Genomic DNA, 19,884 nt, shown 5'->3' on the forward strand with positions numbered 1-19,884 from the left:
ATGAGCTGCATACAAAATACATGCAGAAAATATATCGTCATAATCATATGTCTATTTGCTTTCATATTTCATGTGTAGACAAATATTTCACTCTATTTAAAAAAAAAAAATTTTTAATAAGGAAGATCTAGACCAGACCGTGAACGTGCTCTGACTCATATAACACTCGCGCACGTGCTCTACAGATCATTATTAGAAATGTTATTCTGTATAAAGAACATGTGAGAATACATCTGTTCTCAAATACCAACGATAACAAGAACTAAGCATCCACTCTCTAATCCGAAAATACTCTTCTTCGGTGTTTGTTTACACTGGTTTTCGAAATAGCGCCACCATTCTCACCCTTTTGCACAACAGCAGCTGCTCCGGTCACGTGATCATAGCTCAAATCTGATTGGACAGCCCGTGTTTTCGCTTTGCGAAACTGAAAAGATTCATCGGACTGGCCAAAAAAAAAAACATTTGCATTTTCGGTGAAATTGAATACGAAAATTATTTTCACAAGAAAAAACATTTAAATATGTCATTTTGATGATCAAAGATGAGTTTTAATGGATAAAATATTTGACTACAGGGGGACTTTAAGATTAGCTCGATTTCTGGAATGGCACATTTGCAAGTGAATCAATATTCATTTGAAAATAATGCAAAGGTAAACGTGATTTTGTCTAGTGGAATTTAATAGGATCAATAAAGTTGTTTTTTATTGATTTAATTATTTTTTAGCATATCAGAAGAGGGTTCCTGTAATTAAGGTTTGATGAAAAGAAAAACATAATCTGACTGATCGTCTTAAAGCCGCAGGATCTGTTTTGCATTTTCTTTGAAAACGTATTGGAGGATTGGAGGGTTTCTTCTGTTCTTAATTGCTTTTTGGTGCATAGTGACATAGTGCTTAGTCTATTTTTCTCCTCTAAATTTCATTAGAAACATACAGAAGAGTGGTACTTTATATCAGTGCATTCCTGTTTTGAAAGCATCAGCTGTCTGATTCGCGGCCATATTGTCAGAAGGGCACTTGAAAGGAGAGTGCGTTTGAAGGTCAAAATTAGACATTGACGTGCAGGGAGGCAGAACAAAAAGTGTAGCCTGTATCTGCACATTAATTTCGGATGGGATGAGAGAAGAGGTCTGTTAAATTTTTTATCCACCTTGTTTCAAGTCTGTTTTTATTTCTCTTCTCATACATTTATATCAGCTGCTTAAGAGGGATGTTTTCACGCAGAAGGTCGCGAGAGGTGACACTCTAGGGAGGATGGAGGAGAAATCATGTTTTTTTTCCCATTTTCTTTTTTTGGTGTGTATGAGGGGATGAGGTTTTGGAAGTGGATTCTCATTACCGCAGTGAAGGTTTTTACTTACTCAGCAAACATTGGTTGGAGGTCACTGAGGTGTGTGTGTGTGTGTGTGTGGTCCGAGCTGAAGATGCATACTAGAGTCTCAAAGGGCTCAAAATTCACAGTGTGGAGTCGCACAAGTGTGTCCACAGACACGCATATACAAATGACTACTCTCGCCTTGGCTCCTGTCTTCCTGACCCAGAAAAGCAGAGTACTCACGGGGCCAGTGTCCTGTTTCACATGCTCGTAGGGGAATGGACATTAATGCAGCCTTCTCGCTTACAGAAGAGAAAAAATGACCATCTCTCCATCCACAATACAGTGACCCTAAAAATGTCATTGCATTATATTGCAAACTATGTGTCGCTTAAAGAAAAACTTTCCCAGCAAAACCTCTCACAAAAATAAATTTGGCCCGTTTTGACACAATAAAATAATAGATCTTGTTGAAATTGTGCAATATTAGGACACTGAGGACAACTGACTTCATAAATTCACTAAAAATTAACAAAACAAGATTTGATGATAAGTCACTGAGCAAAAATATTGAAAAAGTCAAGTTGGTGATGAGAGGATCCTGCATTATGTGGTTTTATATGTTTTTATCTGATGCAATGACATTCACACATTTATCACAATAACATAAGTGTCTTTTGGGACCTCTGTATTCCTAAAAACATTTTTGTTTTTACAGTTTACTGATACTGTATAGTGGTTCTATGAAGGATTTTTAATATCCATGAAACCTTTCCGTTCCATACAAGCTTCTTTGTGGTGAAAAAGGTTCCTTAGATTATTAAAAAAAAATTCTTCACACTCAGGAAAAAATATTTTTTTAAAGAACTGTTCACTGAAAGGTTCTTGGGAGAACCCAGAATGGTTCTTCTATTGCACCGTTCTTTTGGAACCCTTCATTTTAAGAGTGTAGGACTGATTTGCTGATGTATTTGGGAGAAATTAAAAGGCTAGTCTTTAGCGTAGTTTGACTGCTGACCAGCACATTCTTAGGAAATCATTCGACCAGGTTCATGCATGATCAAAAACGGTCATAAACCTAGAACTGACCTGCTGCAGACATAACTAGTGAAATCACAGGAGTGTGGTTCCTCCACATGATAGATTAGGCACTGCCTGCATTGGAAGGGCATGATGGTAGAATCAATGACAGGAGGGAACGAATGAGTCTGGGTTTTAACTGAGTCAGACAGACAGATGCGCCTCTTGCCCCACCATGAGTAACTGTGTATTACATAAGCAGCCCCAGCAGAACATTGATCATGCACCCTTTAAACAATACGTCACCTTTGTCCATTTCAAGAGGTCAAAAATGCACCCGATGGTTGTCTCGCATAGATTTTTGTTCTGTTGATATAAGGTGCAGATATATAGTAGTCCACATTGCCGCAATCAATGGGGTCACATTATTATTTTTCAATAGTCATTTTACCAAACATTCCACTTAGTACAGGTATACTATTTTCCCTGAATGTTTTTTCAGGGTTTGCATTCTTTTTATTTTTGATTTGAGGTTATGCATACGTAAAAATAAAAGTTATTTATAACCCAGTATGAAATAAAAAACAAATGCATCTTTATACTGTGTAAAAGTTCTTTTAAATTGTTAAAATGTTCTTTACACTAAGAAAAAAATGGTTCTGTTAAGAACTTTTCATTGAAAAATTCTTTGGAGAACCCAAAATGGTTCTTCCATTGCATTGCTGTGCAAACCCCCTTTTGGAACCTTAATTTTTAGAGTGTATCTAAGATTGAGGTTGTTAGGATTGAAATGATTTTCATTTCTCTGCATTTGTCCATTCTGTCTGATCTGTTTAGTTTTGTTCATTGTCATGGTGGAATGTGATTTTTGTCATCCGGAGCTTAATAGACCCATGTACCTGCGGCATGTAATGGAATTTTCTCTCACTCGCTGCTGAAAAGACACAACAAAAATGTTATCCGCCTTGGGCCAAACAAATACTGACAAGAATGTTAAGTGAAATCGATTCAATGCTTCTTTTCTTTCTCTGCTATACCACACAGCAATTTAACTTTTTTCTATGTAAATAAATGCCTTTTGCTCATGCATGATTATTTATAGACAATCTCCTGCAATTGCTAATGTGCAATCCCTGTCACTAATGATTTGAAAACAGCATTTTTTTTTATTGTTCCTTCAGGGCTGATCTTGATGCATGACTCAAACTGTGCATAAGAGGGTAGTAATCATTTAGAAATGTCTTTTTGGCACACAGTTTAGCTTGTCGCTGCATTGTTACCACAAATGGCAGGACTCAAAGCACATTTGGTATTTGTAAACGTCTGATCGGAGATGTGTGGCTTCGTTTGTGCTCCTTTGACTACATTTTGCATGCTGACTTTCTAAGGTGACAGGAAATGGTGTTGCCCTTTAAGCTAACGCAGTCAGGATTCAAACAGGGTTAAAATTATGTGTGTTCTTGAATGATCTGATCTGTCTAATTTTGCAAGAGGCTTTGCATTGTTATGTGACAGATGGGTCCTTATCCTGAGAACCTGCTGGATTCAGCTATCTGTTTGTGTATACATAAGGACAGGTTTGTCAGACATGGATATGACAGCTTGCTTTCTTGTTCCAAACAAGAGAAAATATGGTATGGTAAATCGGTTTTAATTTACTCTGAATTAAAATATCCAGCCTGTAGAGTGCAAGAGTTTAGTAATAACTACTCACTCTCATGCATGATTTTCAATGACGAAATTGAGTCATTCATCCTAAACTCTCAAACTACTTGTATAAATGAATATTTAACAATAAATTAATAATTTATAATTAAGTCAATAGATTGCAGTACCGTCAATAATACCATCCTTTTTAGCTTTTCTATTTACAATGCTTTGGATGCATCAAGCAGATCATTCCTTTATAAAAGAATAAAGAGAAACACACATTTTTTTGCTTGTTTTAATGCACATTTTGCTTTAAATAAAAGTTTATAATGTTAGAGCTGGTTGATTTGGTTTGGTGTTTTGCTTTATGGATTTTTTTCAATGCCTGTGGTGAAAATGAATGGGGAAAATGCCAAGGTCACAAAAAAAGTGGATGTCATTGTTGCACTCTATTCAAATCTTGATTCATTTTCTCACGTTTTCCAATGGGCTCAACTGTGCAAGTCACTGAAAAGGTTACGCAGTCACCCCCCTGATATTCATGGTTCATCCATTTTTGAGGCATGTATTTGAGTAACCTTTACATCAAAAGGAATGTCTCTCAGGAGTTGAAGCTGTTAAGGAGTGAAATCATTGCTTTTGTGCGCACTTTTTTGTCTTTTTCTTTTGCCACACTTTTTTTTTCACAAAGCTTTGTGCCTCCCTTTCTTTCGCCTTCTCACTCACTTCAAACATCTCTGTCGCTCTCTCACATTCTTTCTGTTTGCTCTCTAAAGACCATGAAGATGGAATATAGATGCGCTGCATTGCTCATATAGCTGACAAGCAGTCAGCAGGTGTGGCTTGTTCTGCCAGTACGACTGCTTTTGTCTCCACACTGCTCTGTCAGTGGAAAGAAGGCAAAAGGCTTGTTCCAAATGATCATACTACTCATATACACTGAACAAAATTATAAATGCAACACTTTTGTTTTTGCCCCCATTTTTCATGAGCTGAACTCAAAGATCTAAGACCTTTTTCTATGTACACAAAAGGCCTATTTCTCTCAAATATTGTTCACAAATCTGTCTAAATCTGTGTTAGTGAGCACTTCTCCTTTGCCGAGATATGCCACACCTGTGAGGTGGATGGAGTATCAAGATGCTGATTAGACAGCATGATTATTGCACAGGTGTGCCTTAGGCTGGCCACAATAAAAGACCACTCTAAAATGTGCAGTTTTACTGTATTGGGGGGGTCCGGGGGGTCCGAAAACCAGTCAGTATCTGGTGTGACCACCATTTGCCTCACACAGTGCAACACATCTCCTTCGCATAGAGTTGATCAGGTTGTTGATTGTGGCCTGTGGAATGTTGGTCCACTCCTCTTCAATGGCTGTGCGAAGTTGCTGGATATTGGCAGGAACTGGAACACGCTGTCGTATACGCCGATCCAGAGCATCCCAAACATGCTCAATGGGTGACCTGTCCGGTGAGTATTCTGGCCATGCAAGAACTGGGATGTTTTCAGCTTCCAGGAATTGTGTACAGATCCTTGCAACATGGGGCCGTGCATTCTCATGATGCAACATGAGGTGATGGTCATGGATGAATGGCACAACAATGGGCCTCAGGATCTCGTCACGGTATCTCTGTGCATTCAAAATGCCATCAATAAAATGCACCTGTTTTCGTTGTTCATAACATACGCCTGCCCATACCATTACCCTACCGCCACCATGGGCTACTCGATCCACAACGTTGACATCAGCAAACTGCTCACCCACACGACGCCATACACGCTGTCTGCTATCTGCCCTGTACAGTGAAAACCGGGATTTATCCGTGAAGAGAACACCTCTCCAAAGTGCCAGATGCCATCGAATGTGAGCATTTGCCCACTCGAGGACGACGAGCATGCAGATGAGCTTCCCTGAGACGGTTTCTGACAGTTTGTGCAGAAATTCTTTGGTCATGCAAACCGATTGTTGCAGCAGCTGTCCAGGTGGCTGGTCTCAGACGATCTTGAAGGTGAAGATGCTGGATGTGGAGGTCCTGGGCTGGTGTGGTTACACGTGGTCTGCGATTGTGAGGCCGGTTGGATGTACTGCCAAAATCTCTTCATGAATTTTCATGAATGAAAATTAAATTCACGGGCAACAGCTCTGGTGGACATTCCTGCGGTCAGCATGCCAACTGCACGCTCCCTTAAAACCTCCGACATCTGTGGCATTGTGCTGTGTGATAAAACTGCACATTTTAGAGTGGCCTTTTATGAAAAAAATGAGAGTTCTCTCTGGTGACGTATGAAGTAGACCCAACGCAAATCTCACGGGAGCTGGTGGTTATACCTTTACTGCGGTCAGAAGTGGACGGTCAAAAAATATATATAGCACAGATCCCACAGTCCAACCGATTACTTTACACCACCCCCATTGTCAAAAAAAATTAACAATTTTTTTTTTTTTAAAAACCACCCCCATTGTCAATTTGCTTGTTTATTTTAGAAATAAAAATCATTTAGTTCAGACAGAAACTGAAAGCTTCTGCTCTGCTCCATACAGTCAGGGTTGCCAGGTCTGCATGACAAAACTAGCCCAAGCCAGTCAAAAACAGGCAAAATGTTTCAATACAAGCATTTCAGTCAAACGTAAATTATGCAGTATTTCAAACCTTTACCCCACGGTGGGAAATCAAACCACTGCAACAGTTTAAAAGTAGCCCAATTCCATGGGGGAAAAAAACAGACTTGGTGACACTGCATCCAACATAAGCTGCAGGAGGCAGATTTGGCTAATCATGGGTCGAGAGTAAAGAGAGATGACTGACAAGACCATGCTGGAGGATTTGCTGCTCAACAGATCCTGAGCTCATTGACAAATATCTGATCTTGTAAGATGTGCTCTCTACACAGAGTACGCAAAATCATGAGATGGAAAGTGCAAGTAAACGGTGAGTGCTCATTCAAAAGCAATTTCAATACTTATTGATAGTGGCTCCCTGATGCACAAAAATTATATACAATATTAAAATGCTTGCAGGAGCAGGCGGGACTGGACACAAAAATCACTGGAGCAGAACACACACGTTGTGGTAGTGGGCAGTAACGGTCAGAAATTCGGACTTCTCCAATCATTTAGTCCGCCTAAATCCCTGCAAACTCATGTTCGTTTGCCTCCATTTTTGAGGGCCATCTCAACATCCAGTCAACAACCAATGTACAGAACCAAGACCCCATCCTACAATTTTTCAATTCGATAATCTGATACACTCTGATGTATGGAAGAAAAGATCTGTCGCTGCTTCCATTTTATTGCGACCCTAAACTAGCCTAAAGCGGGCATGTCTGAAGCTGGGAGACCAGCAGGCCAACCTGCTAAGCCAGCTAAGACCAACAAACCACTGTAGACTGGGTTAAAGCTTTGTTTTTGTGTATTATATATTGAAAGAATACTGGTACACTGTTACAGATCAGAGACCTGTTAGCAACTGGCTCCCATGTGTGCTGATTAGTGCTTCTCGTTCTCGCACGTCGACTTCTCTCGCCCATTACCCATCAGTAACACGTTACTGCCAAGCACCCACCTGACAAATTACTGTTACCATGGAGACCATATGCACATGCTTTTTATCATCCCTTCTGCCTGGTGTCCGTTCTTCACAATTAAAAAAGTCACACAAAGGTTAAAAGCACAAAGATGCCACAGTTTATTTATAGTTTTTATAGTGTCATTGAAATGAGCTAGTCCTGTTGCACTTGATCAATGATAGTATCTACCATATTTTGATGTGTACGTTACTGACTGATTATCATTGATTTTTACAGGTTTGTATACTGTGATACCATGAAATGGTATCCTGTTAGTACCGATAAACATGGTTTGTTAATACACTATTCCAGCGCCATTCAAGTACCTTGATATACGAGTATGTTAGATCAGATTAAGATTTTGGCTTGGTGGATGATAAAATAGGTGATAAATCCATAGATTTGCATTGGAGGAGGAACTCTTGTGACCACTGTTATTTTGTGCATAAGTGTTTTTGTCTGAACAAGCTTTCTGCTTTCACAAGATTGAATAGATATTTTATTTATGGTTATGCATGTCCATCTTTTTTAACCTGCACTCTTGAATTAGCACTGAACAAATATATAAGGGCACATAATGGGTATGCATTCCAATTTTTAATAACACTTAAAAGGATCAGTAAAAGATGTTCGTTAAATTTGGGTTACTCTGACATAAAAGAAATGACATGTGATACAAGATGCATTTAACCTCAGGTCTTAAAAAATGCATAAATGAAAGGAGTTAATTTCCTTTTAATGCCGGTGCAAATCAAAGTTTCTTTATCGCTGAAGATGTTCTCTCTCATTAGTTATGCTGAGCACACCTCCTCTTTCACCTTTCTCCTTTCCATAATCATCAGTTCTCTCCCAAATTGAGTTCATTTCTTCCTGGTCTGGCATTGCAGTGACATTTACCAAGTGCGTCTTAAAAGGCTTTAATCGGTCTTCGTCGTGTTTGTTTTTGGGTTGCTGTGGAAACACTACACGTAGATGAATCTCTAAGTGATCCATCATCTTTTCACTTTTTCCTCACACTCAAAGTCTCACTTTCGCCCTCTCTCTGTTCTTCAGAAGTAGTCTTGCATGGCCATGACACTTTTCTAAGTGTGAGAAAACGAACTCTGCACGTTCCTATGGGCTGTCGTCCTATGGCCATGTTTCTTGTTTTTGGATTGGGAAAATAATATGATCCATAGAATTCATGTAATTCTCATATTGGCTGGGTCATTTGTGCTATGCAGTGCTTTCTGTTACTTTTAAAAATGTAAACACATAATTTAAGGAAGTATTTCTACAAAAGATTTAGACTTTTAAAAATGTACTCTTGTCAGGCCAGTGCCCTAATGACATTATCCTCTAGGAAGTGACTACAGTGAAAGTAACAGAACAAACATAAGCAAGTATTTGATGTTTTGAGCTGTCTCATGATTATATACTTGATTATTTCCACCCTTATTCATTTTATTGCCATTTGTGTAAACAAATAACTAAAATTATCCATTGCACAAGGAATTGACAGTTAAATTGAGGATGCCAGTTATTTTTTTAATCTTTAAAAATCTTGATATGATATTATCTATGATTTTATTATCTGTAATGTTACTAAGCAGGCTGAAATCGCTTGCTAATACTTACTGATGTTTGTGCAATTGTTTTCCCACCCATAATTACGTCACTTCTTTTTATCTTTAAAAATTCCCAGTTATTTGTATGTATACATAACATTTAATCCAGTATTACATTGCATATAATGGGCACATGGAAATGTTCTTATAGTAGGAATTACCTGGGCACCGCATGTGGGCAAAGACCCCTGGTGGCATCAACTTATCTGCTATTGGTTGGTTTGACAAATATCCGGACTGAGTCTTCCATATGGTGACAAAACAAACACAGCCAGAAGCTAATGACTCTGGCATGGTGACCAGGTGTTTTATGAAAGGAAGCAATTGGCTGGAAATGACTGTTGTTTTTCTCATAAGGCACTGTGCCCCCCTACGTAATGGGGAAACTCTCACCATGTTTCTGTTGAGGTGGCATACTTGATATCATTGCCAGTTCCCTTTTTGGGCTGTGTATTTTTTTCCCAATATGGTTCCTCCAGAGAAAGGACATCTACCTGAAGCATTCATGCAGGACGAGGGTTAACCGAATTGAATTCTACCAAGCAGGAGAGAATTTAATCAAGCCCCCACACAGTGTATGTAATGGAGGTGATACCATCAGTATGGTATAGTTATTACAGGTCCAGGTAGGATACATGATGTAGGCAGGTAGGACTGTAAGTGACCCAAGGATGATCTACCACATCTCCCTCTTGGCATCCCACCCTATCTTGTTTACCTTATGTGACCCAGTTTCTTCCACCAGGTTAAACACTAATACATCAGCTTGTTGCTACTCTTATAAACCACCTCTGAGAGGAATACGAAAGTTACCAATGCCATCAAAGAGCAAATACAAGAAACAGTGAGATGCTTTTTCACATGCATTTTGTCTCCTACGTTCCCCTAGAGAAACACGCCTAAATCTCAAGATGGCAAAAATAACATTGGCGCATCTCAACCCTCCTTATACATATGATCTGTAGGATTCAGATACAGTGATGTGTTTGCCAAGCATGCCACCTGCCTTTTGCAATTATGTTTTTGGATCTGCATTATGGTACAGATGAACATGCAGTGCCTTGCCACGAAGATGGAAAGACCTTTTCTGACCTTCACTGTTTATGAGGGGTTATCTGATCTAAACGTATTCATTCCAGTATGAAATGTAATTCTCCCAAGAAACATCAAGAAAGGCGCGACACCCTACGCAAGTCCATGCGATCCCTTGGACAGAATGAATTTTGCATCTGCTGGACAGCGGACGGAGTGAGACCGGCACTGACAAAACTAAACACGCTGTATAAGATTTCCCACTCTTTGGCTCGCATGTTGTGGGCTATTGTTGCAATTTAATCAACATGGAACCGAGGTGTATTTTTAGTTGCATTTCACCTTCCCAGTGATGGCTAACTGTCTATTTTCCCAATCAAAAATTGGTCTTTTCTACAGTTTGAGCTTAAAAGCATTAGCCCCAATATGTTTTTCTCCCTCTTGCCGGTAAAGAAAACGATCGTTGGCCACCTGTTCCAGCTAAGTGCTAATTCTGGGAACAAAAGCGTAGTGCTTGCCTGGATGTGAGTAATGTGAAAACACCTCATTCACGGCAGTTGGCGGCTAGCCATCCTGGGTCACCGACTTGCACTGAGCTGATCAAATCCATCTCCACGGTGACTGTGCATGTCCCTGCTAAACCATTATCCCTCTGCAGTTCAGGGTAAATGAGGGCTAGCGCATTACATGCTGCAAGTGAACCTGCTGCAAGCAATTAGGTCTCTCCCAATCCTCTGTTTTCTTTTGTGTGTGATTCACATCTGTTCTTTGACAACTGCACTCACTGTTGCATAAGTGACAACATATGAATTATGCTGCTGGCCAACAGCCAATTTTGGCTCGGTCTGTGAATGTTTCAGCTACAGCTGAGCAGTATAGATAAAACAATTATACCACTGTATTTTTCAGCAACAACAGATATTAAATGCCACAAATCGATGGACAAATTTTAGCAGTTTAAATTAGATTGTATCATACGGTGGCTGAGAGAGCTCAACTTAAGAAAACAGGCAAATAGAAAATTACGAAAGCAAATCACGAAAACAACATCATCAGTTTGACAACACATGAGCTGCAGATACTCTCAACACAACCAAATCCAGAAATGTGCTGCAAGTAGCACAGACCACAACCAAGCCCTTACGAAAATGAACAATAGTTTTACGACAAATAAAACCAAAAAATTATGGTTACTTGTAGTTAAACCATGATAACCACAAATTAACCATGGTTTTGCTACACTAACCATTGTTTAACCGTGATATTTGTAGTAAAACTGGTTATACAAATGGTAGTCAGTACGCCACAAAAACCATGGTTAAACTATGGTTAGTGTAATAAAACCATGATTAATTTGTGTTACGAAAATTAACCATGGTTTTATTGTCGTAAAAGTGTAGTAACCGTGGTTTTTGGCATATTTATTACCATTTGTATAACCAGTTTTACTACAAATACCATGCTTAAACTATGGTTAATATAGCAAAATGGTTAATGTTACCGTGGTTTAACTATATTGACCATGTTTTATTTGTAGTAATTTTCGTAAGGGACGTTGTAAAAGTAAGTTAGCCAGCTTACATAATGTTTCACAGTTACAGTAATTGTGTTTTTCATCAGTTTATTTAGGCTAATAATATCGGAAAAAGCTAAGGAATCATGTGATCAGGGTGTTAAAATGAACAAAAATCTCACCTTTCAGAGTAGACATAAGCATGTCCCAGCTTGGTTCATCACTTGTTGCGCGTCCCTTAAGCATTTCCGATGGGTCTGTGCGTATTTACAGCGTGTTTCTGTATTTGGTTGTGTTGCGAGAATTTGCAGTGCATTTCTGTATTCAGTCGCGTTGTGAGTATTTGCAGCACATGTGTTGATGTTGTTCTCTTAATTTGCTGGTGTTTTTTCTATTTGCGTGTGTTTTTTCATTCGCAGCGCGTTGAGCTCTTTCGTAGTATTAAAACATTTTTTGTCTATAGCTCTCATACTTACACGTGTTATCGTCAAGGTGTATAAAGTCTCAAAATGTGCTTTAGCGTCTTGTGACCCTGCAGCAGGCAAGCTGAAAAAGGCACTAATGCATTGCAATTTTTCTAAGTACAGGGGCCGCTTTTCCCATTTGGTCTTATTTCCTAAGATCATAAGTAGCTACAAAAACAATGCAGCCACTAGTGTATCAGAAATCTGAACAGCCCCTCACCAGCACCTGTAATGAGATCACAAGGGATTGCTGTTTCCTCTTGTTTGTACTGTAGTCAGTGAGTCCCTTGGGTTTTTCAATGTTGCAGTGCATAAAACCTAAGTGTTTCAGTCAAAATGACTGTTTAAAAATGAAGTTTCATCTTGATGCATCCATTTTGTACATCAACCCAAACTTTCTGCGGTTCTTTAGAATATTAGAGTGGAACCTCTTTCACAATTGTGCACATTTCTCTTGAAAGGGATGAAATTCAGAGCTCAGAGAAGCTGTTGCAGCCCTGTCCTCAGTTTTAGCCTTCGCTTCAAGTGGACTTGAAGACAGCGTGAGGGAAGCGTGTGTGTCCATCATTTGCGTGATTAGAGCTTGAAAACGCTGATTGCCACCAAGCCACCACTGATGGCTTTATCCTATCACTCCTGCCTATTACACTCAATCTGTGCACCATTAGTCAAGCACATAGACAAAAAGGGAAGATTTACTGGATTATCACTTTCTATCATCTGTTCTTTTTTTTTTAAGCACATGCATGTATCCGTTCACCTGTAGTTTACCGTGTACCGTTTGGGAAAGAGACTGGGCCTGATCATCTTTGATCCACTGGGATTAGATTGAAGTTGGACGGGGTCTTGAATCGGTTGTAATGCTTGGCGCTTTCATCCTGGAAGATTAAATTAAAGGCAGGATCAGAGATCAGGACCGTCTGCTAGAAGCTGCTTTGAATGCAGTATTGGAGACCTTCCTGTTTTGCGTTTTAAACTCCAATGTCCTGTAGTCACTGCTAAGCTGAGACAGTTGAATTTAAAGAATTTGAATTTGACCTACTTTCCTAACATGTGCTCTGGTGTTGAGCGCAGTGACGTCAATCGGTGGCTCTCGCGGCAAGTGCTGCGCACAGTCTGTGATCCCCTCATGCGGAGAAGACTAGTCTCAGGTGTAAATTTGACTTGCAACTGAAGATGCGAATTTAAAGAGTTTGGCAGGTCAGGCATATTTTAATGCATTTAGATTTCTGTGTGTCAGTGGCCTGCTCCCCACATCAATTCTATTCAAATATTCAAAACCACTGAACACACAATACAAAATTAACATATCTGGTGAAACAAAATATAAACTGGGAGATAATGTATAAGAGAACTTTGTGAAGTGGGAATTTATCATGTAAAGCGGGATTTCAGAGGAGAATGTTATACTATCAAACATATTGGTAACACTTTAGAATAGGGAACACTTATTCACTATTAACTACGACTTTTCCCTCAATAAATTCCTTATTTGCTGCTTATTAATAGTTAGTGCGGTAGTTGATAAGTTTAGGTATTGGGTAGGATTAGGGATGTAGAATAAGGTATTAATATGTGCTTAATTACTACTAATAAATGGCTAATATTCTAGTAATATGCATGTTAATAAGCAACTAATTAAGAAACCCTAAAATAAAGTGTTACCAACATATTTTCTGTACAATTATGACAAACTTAGAACCTTGTTTCTGTTTAAGTGACAGTATTGCAAATGATTAAACCATTCATGTAAAACTTGTATTGTATATTGTAGCTCATACAGTGTACTTTTTCTTTGTTATTGAATTTTTTATGTTTTTGATTTGTTTATCCTACAGAATCCATCTCAGGTGGGAACGGCCCTACAGGTGTTTTACAACCTCGGCAATCTGAGAGAGACCATAAAAAGTGTAGTGGATGGATACAGGACATCTGTGCAGGAGAATGTTGTTAATGCCCTGGACATTAAAGTCCTTACTCAACCTGCTAACTCTAGAGGTTTGTAGTTTGGTGCATTTGTGTCTGTTTTAGAGTGCTTGCTGATTTTGCATTGTGTTTTAGCGTGTGCCTCTCCTGTCTGCTGTGTTTAGGTGCCCCTGGCAGAGCCGTCATGCCCACTCCAGGGAATACAGCTGCATTTCGAGCTGCCCTTTGGACAAATTTAGAGAAGCTAATGGACCAGATCTGTGCTGCGTGTGGTCAGGTGTGCATACGTTATCAAACTCACTCAGATGTTACTATTATGAAACACTGTTCGTGTCATTAGGCAAAACACCAGCAGTTCACAGATGGCTGTGGTATTACCATGTCCCACTCCACTTTGTCTAGTCTCCACTTGTAAAGCCATGGAATATTAAGCTCGATTAAGCTCCGAAATGAACTTTTTGGCACTCCTGTTAATGGTAGAGAGAGGATGCTTAAGTGGGGAGGGAAGGTTGCTATCACTCCTCTCCACTCATACATGCTGTTCAAGTCCATGCATTACTTGGCAACTTGCAAAGCTTGATGCATACGTTGCTTTTGGAAATATATTGTTGGTAAAGAGAAAAATATACAAATCAACTCATCTGATTATGTATTAAATGCATGAGCATGATGCATTAATTAAGTGCATGATATTAAAACTTGTTAATAGATCTACTGTATGAATGCAGTAAAAATTGTACCTATTTTTTCTTTTTAAAGTCAAGTGTTACATTTTAGATCATGCTTGAAAGGGGTCTTTGAATATACTGGTTTAATTTCTGCCATGTTCCTGAACAGGTGCAGCACCTGCAGAAGGTTCTAACCAAAAAGAGGGACCCGGTGTCTCATGTGTGCTTTATTGATGAGATAATCAAGGTGAGATGGAAAATATGATTTCATATCTATATTTGTTTTGATTTTTACATGTGTTTTTGTTGTGCGTGTATGACGGAAGAGTTAAGCAGTTAAATTTTGTTTGTAAAGTCGCACTGGGAAGTTATGCGTGTCGATAATGTACATATCCCATGAGTGAAGAGTTTGTCCTTGATATGTAGTGATTTATTACAAAGGATTTTTGTGTGTTGCCCTTGCCTTTGGCTGGTCTGCCTGCATAGCCCCTGCTGGTTCACTTGCTGCTGGCACATTAGCAGTAAATGACATCCTAATTGGTGTCTGCAGGTGGCTGGCCCCTCTGTGACAAGGTTATCTACCCTACACGCATACACACATGCACACACACATGCACACACATATATCCACCACTCATTTTCAGCCAGACACTGATGGGACAATTTTATCTACATTCTCCATTTGGCTCTGGGTGACTTTGTGAACTAGCAGGAGTGTGTTGGTGCACGCTGAGTGACGAGAACAGTGTTCGCAGAGGCATATGCAATGCGCTTCCCCTTTGGTATCCCAGACATCCGTGGCTCTCCATTCCTTCAGTGGCGAATTTGGCTAATTACAGCCGGTAATTAAGGTGCTATTTTCTGCTAAATGAAGGGCTAAACTGTGAGATCAGAACAGTTTAGGAAGGGGTGGTAAGATTTCACAGATGGATTTCAAAGAGAGCATATAATGCTGGGAATTAGAGCTGGCCTTTAGCGACGCATTTCCTTAAACCATAACCAGCAAAGCTGATGTGGGGCATAGATTTCTGGTTATCTGATGCAGAATTGTGACATTTGGAATGGCATGCTATTTGTACTGTATGTTCTGTGTGTATACTGTGCACAGCATGCAAATTTTACACACGCATTTTTATATTTCAATGAGTCTTTGCCCGTAATGATTTTGTAATTTAGAAATTAAGATTTATAAAACCATTCATGCATGCAAGGCAGTGCTTTTTTGTTTATATATTCATGGCATTCATTCCTCCTGTCTTTATATTTACAGTGTAGAACAAGTATACAAAATAGAGCACACTACATAAAATACCACATCGCTCTACCAATGAACCAAAAACAATATCAACCACAATTTTAAACATCGCTTTCTTGACTTGTTGTTTGGCTGAATCAACAAAATTAGATTGCAATAATGCAATTTCATGATAACTGTACACCACTTGCTTTAAACGTAATGGGGTCATGCAACACAACATAGCATACTACTGCATACTAATGTTTTCTGTAGCATAAAGTATACCGCACAGTATGTTAGTATTCCATTCCGAACACAGCCATAGTTGTGTCTTTAATTTATGAGAAAGAGAAAAGGTCTTTCTCCAAACCTACAGCCGTTTTCTCTCTCTGTTGGTATTCCTCCCATTTTCACTCAGTAAACAGTTTCGGGGGAGATGAGTTGAGCGGCTTCTAATCACCTCTTGGAAATCGAGATTTTCGGTCAGAAGATTGAGGTCTGCAGGAATGGGGGGGGGGGCGGGCAGGTGGGGGCATTTCCATGGCAACACCTTCCCCCACTCTCCCAGAAACCTTTTTCTTTCCTTGTTGAAAAACAGAAAGGAAAAGCAAAAAGTTCGATTTGAGACTGGTTTTGCAAAATTTGGCTCTTATGTAAGAAAAAATGACGCATGATGAACAGAGTTAAAATAATGCTACATCATACGTGTGCTGATTTAAATATAATGCTTCATGGACTGAAATGTGTTTATCTTCAGTTGACAACCTCACATTCTGTATAAAGTAAAACCTCAATGACTCTTGGTAGAAAGGGACACCTTGAAATTCAAACCACCCAGAATGACTGACAGCGTGTCATCGGGTGCTCAGACTGCCGTCAGCTTTAGATGAAAGATGCGGCCGACATTTAAAAGGCCCCGTGAAAGGTGTTGCACCTCTTTTGGAGCCTCGCAAGCCTGTAAAAAGCCCTACAGCACCTCTGAACTTTCAGTTTAACAAGGTGCATGCAGGAGACGGGACACATATGCAGTATAGGAAAACACATACAGGAACTTTGTGCAGGAGTCAATGTACAGCACAACAAAGCTGCTGTCGGATTCCCTGGAGACTGGAAAAGGTGGGTGAATGCCATGTTTTTTGTTTTCTTTCTCTGCCTCCGCTTCGAAAGCTGTTTTCAAACTCCCACAATCTCACACCTTTATTTGTGGCAAAAACACCCCCCACACAGGCACCCATCCGAAAGCAAAACCTGCAAACCGCTACATTTAACAGTTACACAAGTAAAACAGACCTTCCTGTTGGATTCCCAGCTGCTTTTATGTTGCAAACAAGCCTTCTGGCTCTCTGGCACAAGTTCATCTTCACGGATGGTCCTCTTGTTCACTTCAGGTGTCATAAATGTGAAATCAGAAAGAAGAAAGTGCCTGAAGTACTGGAGCATATATGAAACTCGCTTGTATTTCACTAGAAAAAAAGAAAGATTCCAAGATTGTTTTTTTTTCATTGATGATGGCATCTGAAACCATGCCACTCTGTATGCTACAATACAAATTTGGCATGGACACTACAAGTTTGTGCAAAACCTGATTATCTGGCATGATTTCATAATGCACCAAAGGGTATCTTGTGAACTTTAATGGACCTTTTGTACAATGGAGTTCACATGCTCAATGTCACAAATATTCCTACATTTCCTCTACACTTCTTTTTTTTTTTTTTTTTTGTTCAATTAAAAAATAAAGAAAGAAAGAAAAACTTGCTGTGTATTTCCAGATTTAAAGATTGCCAATATGGTCTTAGATTTTTGGACCCACTCATATTTTTAACTTTCAAGTCTCCTTACTTCATCTTGTCACATCTTTTTCTTTGGAGAATTCTCAAATTTGTAGTGGCGGAAATTGTGAGTCATAAGAGAGTCATTTATATCACTGTAAAGTCACCGCAAATTACTTTTGGCTGATGCATGGTGAGTCAGTGGGGACATTCATAGCGGGTTGATTTGCTCAGGTGATGTGTGGATGCAATGTCACTGAAACAGTATGCTTGCTTTTTGTCTCCAGCAAAACAATAGATGTAGGGAAGGACAGAAACAGAGGGAGTGATCGAGGTAGTGGATAAACTCATCTTTAATGGCCTTGAGCTCTGTACTAAAACATATCAGTTCTGGCTCACCCCATTCCCCCCCGTGTAAATTAACTTAAACGTTGTACAATCATTGTGCATCTTGTTGTCTGAAAATTGACAGTCTATGCAAGTTACACACACTGTGTCAGGCACACAAATACTATTTTGGTCAGTAAATAAATTTCAAATTTGACTGAATCTCCCTTTGTATGTAAATTTAGATTTCAAAATAAAGTTTGTACTAATTCCTTAATAGCTCAGCAGTGGGGTTGACAGGGTAATGATCAGACAAACTAACTGCTTCTTTATTTGGCTGATCCTGAGACACTCCTGCCTCTTTACACACACACACACACACACACACACACACAGTGAGAAGTGGTTAGATTGGCACGTGGCACATCAGCATTAGACCATATTTGTTTTGTCATGATTCCCAAATGCCATAGACTTCCCTGTTTACACACAATACACAAATGGATCAGACAGTCATTATTCTGTCAATGATTGCTAATGCCAGTGTTGTCCGAGTGATAGCATAAATAGTGTTGGGGGTCATGTTATTTTTTACACTTATTGCCAGTCAAAGTTTCTTGCACCAAAAAGATTGTAGTTTTGTTTAAAATGTGCTTAATTGCCGTGATTCTAGTTGTTATTTAGAGTGAAATGTGAGCTGATTATTAGTTTTATGATGTATTGTGGGTTGGAGCTATTAAAGGCAGTCATATCAGCTTTGTTTGCATAGTGTGTTAATGCATACATGTTACTATGTATGGTAAAGTTCATGTGTTTTCTCTCTCTTATCAGGATGGGCAGCCTGACATCTTGCACACCTTCTGGAGTTCAGTCACTCAGACGCTCTCCGAGGAGCTGCAGAAAGCCACAGCTGGTGAGTCTCAGTCTGGGGTTTTTGTTTAAGACGATGCCCCGCCATGCATCTCAAAAGCTCATTCTGTGTGTGAGTGTGTTACACAAGCTCCCCTCCTGCGCCTAGTCTCTCTCTTCTCCTCCGCTCTTGCTTTCTTTTCATCACACTGCAGTCGGATTCAAACTCTATTACCCACGTACACTCTTCTGGAGTTGCTTTTGAGAAGACGGACTCTGTTAACCCTTATCTCTACTACCTGAGCCTGTATGATTTCTCAGATATTGTTTGTTCTTCACTTCCACACTATAATCTCAAACCAGGGGGCTCCTTGGAGAAGTGTTTACACTTCCATAATCTCTGATGATTTTTAGAGCTCAGATGCAGCCAATGAGAGAGAGGCCATCATTAATATAGACACAAAACGATGATCTCTACACTGATCTCATGGTGTTATCATCACAAAAGAGCAGGATAAAGCAAGGCAGGTGTGTAGTCACAAAGGAATATGGAGGAAGCAGACCTTCATATGAGATTCATGCGACTCCACAGGTGTATAACCAAAATAGACTCCCCTCTTTATTGCTTTTTAAATTAGCCTGTAACTTAGGAAGTACCATTGCAGAATAGCTTTTTCCACCCAGTCTTGGGATAGATTTTAAACCCTATGGTCTTTAAAGCCCAAAATATACTTGGGCAAAATGCAACACCCGATTTTCGTGCACATGCGCATTGGTTTTGCAGTAATCAGTTGTTCCACAAGGTGGCAACACTGGCCCGTGCCACTGTTTCACAGTAGAAAATGAAATTAAAGAGACTGAACAACAACAAAATAGTGGAGACCGCAACAACAGACGGATGAATTGACAAGCTCTTGTGTGAAGGGGTTATGA

The 19,884-nt window shown here is 39.5% G+C and overlaps 1 protein-coding gene across 1 annotated transcript in view; it reads left to right on the forward strand.

Moving 5' to 3' along the window:
* cog5 (component of oligomeric golgi complex 5) overlaps positions 1 to 19,884 on the forward strand; it is a 69,133-nt gene that overhangs the window by 27,027 nt on the left and 22,222 nt on the right. The window contains exons 8-11 of the mRNA XM_058772078.1: positions 14,011 to 14,170; positions 14,263 to 14,375; positions 14,936 to 15,013; positions 18,934 to 19,015. Of these exons, the coding sequence (XP_058628061.1) occupies positions 14,011 to 14,170; positions 14,263 to 14,375; positions 14,936 to 15,013; positions 18,934 to 19,015 (433 nt within the window). The remainder of the gene's footprint in view (positions 1 to 14,010; positions 14,171 to 14,262; positions 14,376 to 14,935; positions 15,014 to 18,933; positions 19,016 to 19,884) is intronic.

The sequence above is a fragment of the Onychostoma macrolepis genome, chromosome 04, assembly GCF_012432095.1.
Source record: "Onychostoma macrolepis isolate SWU-2019 chromosome 04, ASM1243209v1, whole genome shotgun sequence".
Taxonomy (NCBI): Eukaryota; Metazoa; Chordata; class Actinopteri; order Cypriniformes; family Cyprinidae; genus Onychostoma; species Onychostoma macrolepis.